Source organism: Hibiscus syriacus, unplaced genomic scaffold, assembly GCF_006381635.1.
Source record: "Hibiscus syriacus cultivar Baekdansim isolate YM2019G1 unplaced genomic scaffold, ASM638163v2 tig00009942_pilon, whole genome shotgun sequence".
NCBI classification, from domain to species: Eukaryota; Viridiplantae; Streptophyta; class Magnoliopsida; order Malvales; family Malvaceae; genus Hibiscus; species Hibiscus syriacus.
Genome location: NW_024062205.1, coordinates 1 through 6,061, shown reverse-complemented (window position 1 = coordinate 6,061; position 6,061 = coordinate 1). Strand labels below are relative to the sequence as shown.

The 6,061-nt window shown below is 35.9% G+C and overlaps 2 protein-coding genes across 4 annotated transcripts; one reads left to right on the top strand and one right to left on the bottom strand.

Moving 5' to 3' along the window:
* Positions 1-883: 883 nt before the first annotated feature.
* LOC120203401 (protein RER1B-like) lies at positions 884-3,443 on the top strand. 3 transcript variants are annotated; one of them, XM_039203702.1, is made up of 5 exons: positions 920-966; positions 1,509-1,871; positions 2,866-3,046; positions 3,135-3,162; positions 3,237-3,443. In XM_039203702.1, the coding sequence occupies exons 2-5, from the start codon at positions 1,522-1,524 to the stop codon at positions 3,260-3,262; spliced, it is 585 nt and encodes a 194-aa protein (XP_039059633.1). In that variant the 5' UTR covers positions 920-966; positions 1,509-1,521; the 3' UTR covers positions 3,263-3,443. The 3 variants fall into 3 exon arrangements, with proteins under 3 accessions (XP_039059634.1, XP_039059633.1, XP_039059632.1); XM_039203701.1 differs by having other exon boundaries at positions 3,200-3,443; XM_039203703.1 differs by having other exon boundaries at positions 884-966; positions 1,512-1,871; positions 3,135-3,443.
* A 1,126-nt stretch (positions 3,444-4,569) lies between these two features.
* On the bottom strand, positions 4,570-6,057 carry LOC120203394 (uncharacterized protein At1g01500-like; the record flags this gene model as incomplete). Its single annotated transcript, XM_039203698.1, has 2 exons — positions 4,570-5,040; positions 5,452-6,057. Coding segments are annotated over 2 exons (834 nt in total), but the record flags the coding sequence as incomplete, so codon positions are not given.
* Positions 6,058-6,061: the final 4 nt, after the last annotated feature.

The following is a 6,061-nucleotide window of genomic DNA, read 5'->3' as shown; positions in this document are numbered from 1 at the left end:
GAGTAAGGAGTAAAAATTAAGATTTTGACCTTGAAAAAGATTTTAATATTCGATCGATTTAATCGAATATAAACTTGAAAATCGAATCGAAAAATCTTAAAATTTCTTTTAAAATATTTATTTTGGGTATATCAAAATACAAAGCATGGTTCAACATAAATTACAACTTTTTTCATCCTTATCCTGCGGCAAAGATAGAAGGCATGCAAAATAAATAAATAGCCTCAGATTATTTGTAGAGCAACAAGAGCAAGAAAATACAATGAAAGCCAAAATTAGGGTGTTAAAACCCACCAAAGCTAATGTTTAAATAATAAAAATAAAATAAACCTTAATCCCAAACTTTAATCTTAACTCCAACTTCAAACCTTTTCATTTCATATGTATTCTTCTCTTTCTTGTGTTTTGAAGGAATAAAGTTTTGGGAGATTGAGAAAGAATAAGAGAATAAAGATTTTGGTGGGGGAAGGGATCATTAGAAGGAGGATTTCATCTCCAACGTTAGTATTTTCAATCTAGTTCCATTATCCAAAAGAAGGAAGGAAGGAAGGAATGTTGTTGGATTTTTTCAAGTTAAAGAGAGATGTAGAGGGAGAATGAGATGAAGAAGAGAAAGAGAAAGAACAAAAGTGGGAGGAGTGGGAGGATTTTAATTATTTTTTATTTGTTTTTAATAATTAAAATATATATTTAATCCACATCATAATGTCGTTATAAAGCTAACGGTGAAGTAACAAAAAAAAAGTTCAATGTCTAAAATTTAATGAACAAATTGAAAAAATTAAAAATATGGTTAAAAATATGGTAAGTGAAATAAGAGAGAAATAAAGTTAAGTGTGTAAGCTTGTAGTTTACCCTGATTCAAAAGAAAGAAAAAAAAAAACTCCTCCAAATAGATCTGCTGGTTTATCGCATAAGAAAAAACAATTCCTCAGTTCAAAGCTTCACGACGGACAGTCCTTCTAGGTCAGCCTTTTTTCTAATTCGAAAGAATTTAATCTTTAAAAGCATTTTTCTCAAGGAGCTCGACTCATATTTCTTTAGGCATTCAATCATATTAATAGATTCTTTATTTTCAATTATTTATGCTTTGTAAATCTGGTGTTCTGTTTGTTCCGGATTTGGATTTCAGAGTTTTTTTCCATTTCTATGAACAGTAAGTTATTGATTCATCGGTGAGAAAGCTGAGGTGGAAGTTTTGATTGAGTATTTGTTGCATTAATTATATATACATCTGTTCCAAAATTCTGGGCATGAAAACAGTTGTTGCATTTTTCTTGAACAAGCATAGATTGAGAAACATTGGGTTGTTTTTGTTTTTTTTTTTTGGTTGTTCATGGTCATTAGTGGTTATATCTGGTGATTTACTGCTAGTGGTGCTTAAATTGATGGAGTGTTTAATTCAAGCATTGAGTTTATCAGCGTTTACTTATAACTATGATGCTTTTTGGGAAAATGAATCTTTGTGCTTAAGTTGACTGAGTTGTTCTCTTATGATGTTGGATATGAAGCTCATATTGAATGGAGGGAATCGGAGGTGACGGTACACCGGCGTCCTCACCTTTGCCTTATTGGGGGAATGATACTTGGAGGATGTATCGGTATTATCTAGATAAAACTACTCCTCATATGACTTATAGATGGATTGGAACCATTGTTATAGCAGCTATCTACTGTCTGCGGGTCTATTCTGTTCAAGGATTTTACATAGTTTCATATGGCCTTGGGATCTACCTGCTGAATTTGCTTATCGGGTTTTTGTCTCCTCTGGTTGATCCTGAACTTGAAGTCTCTGATGGACCACTACTGCCAACGAAAGGTTCAGATGAGTTCAAGCCGTTTATTCGTAGGCTACCTGAGTTCAAGTTCTGGTAATTGAAACTTTTAGATTGCTTCTCATCTATAATGATGCTTTATAGGCAATTTATCGGTGGTGGTACTCCGTTATGTGTTCTATGCTGAAATCTTTGTGATATGTTAAGGAAACAACTTACCTAAATGCATTATCTGTTTGTTCTGATTGATGTGACAGGATATGTAGGAACATGTGATGCCTGCTAAATATTGTAGTCTTTTATGCCTTTGCATTATCACTGATGAAACTTGAGAAACAACAGTGCATGATTTAAGAGTTTAACCTAAGATGGCTTACTTTGTTGAGTATGATTTTAGTAAGCTTGTATTTAATTGAAATTAAGATGCTAGTTATTAGTTGCTGTTTGATTTTTTAAAGCTCCTCATGGAGTTAAAAAAAGTTTATAAAGAAAGCTTTGGCATGTAACTTTTTTCTTTCTCAACTTAGTGCAGTGTAAGATTGCATAAAATTTTCTTAGGCATAAAACTTATTTTCAAGTTTTAGACCATTTGTCATTCTACCTGGTGTCTCTCTTGCATGATGTGACAAGCATTTCACTTACAAGTAGCGACGTAAGTGGATTTTATGCTAGGGTGGCGAACTTCTAAAATTTTAGGGAGGCAAAAGCAGATTATCGTTGCCCCCCTCGGTCCATCCCTGCTTACAGCCAACAATAGGCAGTATTTTACTTTCTAGTTTCTGATTCTCAGAATGTTGGAGAAAATGCTTGAAATATGTCAATTTCATTAGCCATTACCTTGTTATTCACTAATTCTCATGCATTTCACTACTTTAGAATATAGAACACACAGTCTCACACACACACTCACGCATATATCCAAAAAAATCACAGCTTAGAAAAGTATTTCCACTCATGGCATAGAAATGCTAGTTGTGAAAGGAACTGTGTCATTACTTGCCTTAATCATCTTTATCCATTTGGGTGTTTGTTGTCTAGCATGAGATCCATATGAATCTGTGTACAAAATGCCTGTTTCATAATTTTGCAGGTACTCAATGACAAAGGCTTTTTGCATAGCGTTCGTTATGACTTTCTTTTCCTTATTTGACGTTCCTGTCTTTTGGCCTATATTACTTTGTTACTGGATTGTTCTTTTTTCCCTTACAATGAGACGCCAAATCGCACACATGATCAAGTACAAGTATCTCCCCTTTAACATTGGGAAGAAGGTGAGCTTCAAATGAACTAACCAGGTCCTTATTTGCAGTTTTATCCGCTTGAAAGATGACAATCTTTATCATCTTCCATATTTGACAGAAATACAGTGGTAAGAAAGCTTCTGCAAGTAGCAGTGGTTTCCGTGGGGATTAAAGCTTCTGCAAGTAGCAGTGGCTCCAGTGGGGATTAAAGCTTCTGCAAGTAGCAGTGGCTCCCGTGGGGATTAGAGCTTGCGTCGGGTGGTTTGCTGGGAAAGTAGCAGTGGATTTTGTGGGAAGGAAAAAAAATTAGCATTATTGGTGACATAAAATTGTTGTTTATACATGTTGGTGAAGAATTGATACAAAAGCTTTTTGAGATTGAGCCTATTTGCAAGTAATTTTGTATAACACAGTATTGTTTCATTCATGTCATCTATATTTGTAGAAGCTAATTAATCGCCAGTGACAATATTGAATTAAACAGTATTGTTTCATTCATGTGATCTTCTATATTATAGAAGCTAATTAATCGCCAGTGACGATATTGAATTTCGGGTAAAGTACACGTAGAGTACCCAACTATCACATATAACGTTAGGTATTATTTTAAAAAGAATAGTTGAGATATCAAAATGAAACTGATAATTAAGGTACTTTAAAAAGAATAGTTGAGATATCAAAATGAAACTGATAATTAAGGTACTAAACGTGTAATCTACCCTTGAATATCTTATAGAAGCCATCATTGGCAGATTGTGAGTGTAATTTTTCATTATCTTTTTGTTCTTTAAAAAATAAATTATTTAATGACATACTTTGTAACATTAAATCAAATTTTCTTTAACATTAACGTGATTATTCTAATTCTGTTAGTTAAATCAATTGTGTTAGTTAAATAAATTACAGGTGGTGGTGATTAAGAAAATGCAAATAAAGAAATATTGACAATTTCTGTGAAAAAAGAGTTGATTTTAATAAAAATTATAACAAAGACATCAGTACAGGAAGTTTAATGTCTAGTTTCTGGTGAACGTGTACCTGGATTATCAGCCCTGAATCTTATGGCCGTCCAACCGCCTGTCAGTATTCCAGCCTAGTTTCTGTCGGAAGGATCGACAAGTTATATTCCGTAGGATCTTTGGCCGGATGAAGTTCCCGATTCCGGTCCCCACACGGAAGAAATTGTAGCCATGAAGGTGGAGTGGATGGGATTCAACAGTTAAGATTGGCATCCTGTAGTACTAACTCCACCATGGAGTTGAAAGCAATCTTGCTTAGCCTGACGCCTAAAGTAGTACCAAGATTGGCAGTCAAAGGTGCGCCAGTGTAATTGAACGGTTTCGGAGGGGGGTCAAAATTAAATCGAGTCGATAATTTATTGATATTGAAGATATTTTACCCTTTATTTTTTAACTTCTATAGTGGGAACCGATGGAGTGAATATTTTATGAAAATTGATAGCTTTAGTAATGTAGTGAAAAATTAACTTACACAATCACAAGTGATCATGGGTGACAGGCATATAAACTCATAACATTAATCAAATGTGGCACAAAAATGGCTGAAAATCTCGTACCTGTGAAAATCAAATGTAGGGAAGCTTACTAATTCGGGATTGTGCATGGTTAGAGATATTAATCTACTTATTCCATGCCTTTTTTTCTCAGTAATCACACATTATTAGGCCCCTAATCCACACAAATAAGATATGTTAGAAACACTATCTATGTTAGCCCATGGGAAATACGGAGGACTTATTTAGCAAAAGGATAATGAAGCACGGGGAAAATGTTTTATTACAGTAGTCGTCTTCGAAAGTTACGGGTAGTGCCTTGGTAGGTACGTACCAGCAAACCTACTCCTAAGCCAATTCCGACACAGATGCTGAGGCTGATTCCGACACCCACCCTCACGCCCGCATTGAACCATGACAACTCCCCGTCTTCGCCCTCAAAATAATCCACCCCTGAATACACATAGCTGTGCTCTTCACCTTCTGATTTATGACTCAAGTAATCTGGTATCTGTGAGAAAAGAGAGAAAGAAGGTCACGAGGCGGGAATAGAGAACGTGACTGCAGATGCTATACTTGATTTGAAGCTCTAGATATAAACCAGAATGTTCGGGAATTGTATAAATAGCACAAAGAATTACTGACACAGGTAATGAGATAAATGTATGCAACCGTATTACCAGTGTCATTCGCAGCTTAGTTTGAGCATTACCATTAGAAGTAAAAGTATGTACCTATCATCAAGGTGCCTATTTAAACGCTAGACTGATTCTTAGTCATGAGTTTGGTTAGACAATGAACAGTTTAGGGAAAACTTTGTAGCATACGACGTATGGCTAGGTTAACATATCGGTTGCACAGTGAAGGGGAAACCAGTCAGATTTCTTTTCGAAGAGCATGAAATTCAAATGTTAACAAATACCTGCAAAGGGGTAACTTCTTTCTGATCTTCAGCTGCCTCGTACTCTGGTATCGAATCCAGCATCCCTTTCATTTGTTTCTTCCGGAAACTAGGCTGTAAAGTTCTGGTTAATATAATAGGGCTGCCTGAGAATGACCCAGCAACATAGACCTCAACTGTGGGTGAAGCTGAACCTGGACTGTGATATTGTTTGGCCTTGAGAAAACCGGAGCCTGAAGTTATAACTGATTCGCATTTCATGCTCCACATCGAACCACTAACTCTACACTCCTCGGTGCAACCGTTACTGTCACACAACTCTAAATCCCCTGATAGCAGAAGACCATCCTTATAGAAAACCTCAAATTTCACACTCCCTGTCAGCTTAATGCTATCGGTGCTCACAAAAGTGACTTCTTCAGATTTTTTGTCTAGCCGATCCCTTCTAAGAAGGGTTGATGCACCATCAGAACAGATGCCGATTCGAACACCATTTACTTCAAGAAGTGTATCGGGATTCAATGGAATGGGGTTTAGAGTGAGGTACGTAGGAGTAGATTCATCATCAGTCTCACACTTGCTTACTCTGACATAGAAGACTCTCACATCGAGCCATCGTAAAGATCCCTTA

What these genes read in the sequence shown, in the direction of transcription:
- LOC120203401 (XM_039203703.1), top strand. Translation starts at nt 1,522, where the DNA reads ATGGAGGGAATCGGAGGTGACGGTACACCGGCGTCCTCACCTTTGCCT. An exon ending in CTACCTGAGTTCAAGTTCTG is followed by an intron (nt 1,872 to 2,865) that starts GTAATTGAAACT and finishes ATAATTTTGCAG; the next exon opens with GTACTCAATGACAAAGGCTT. An exon ending in CCTTTAACATTGGGAAGAAG is followed by an intron (nt 3,047 to 3,134) that starts GTGAGCTTCAAA and finishes CATATTTGACAG; the next exon opens with AAATACAGTGGTAAGAAAGC.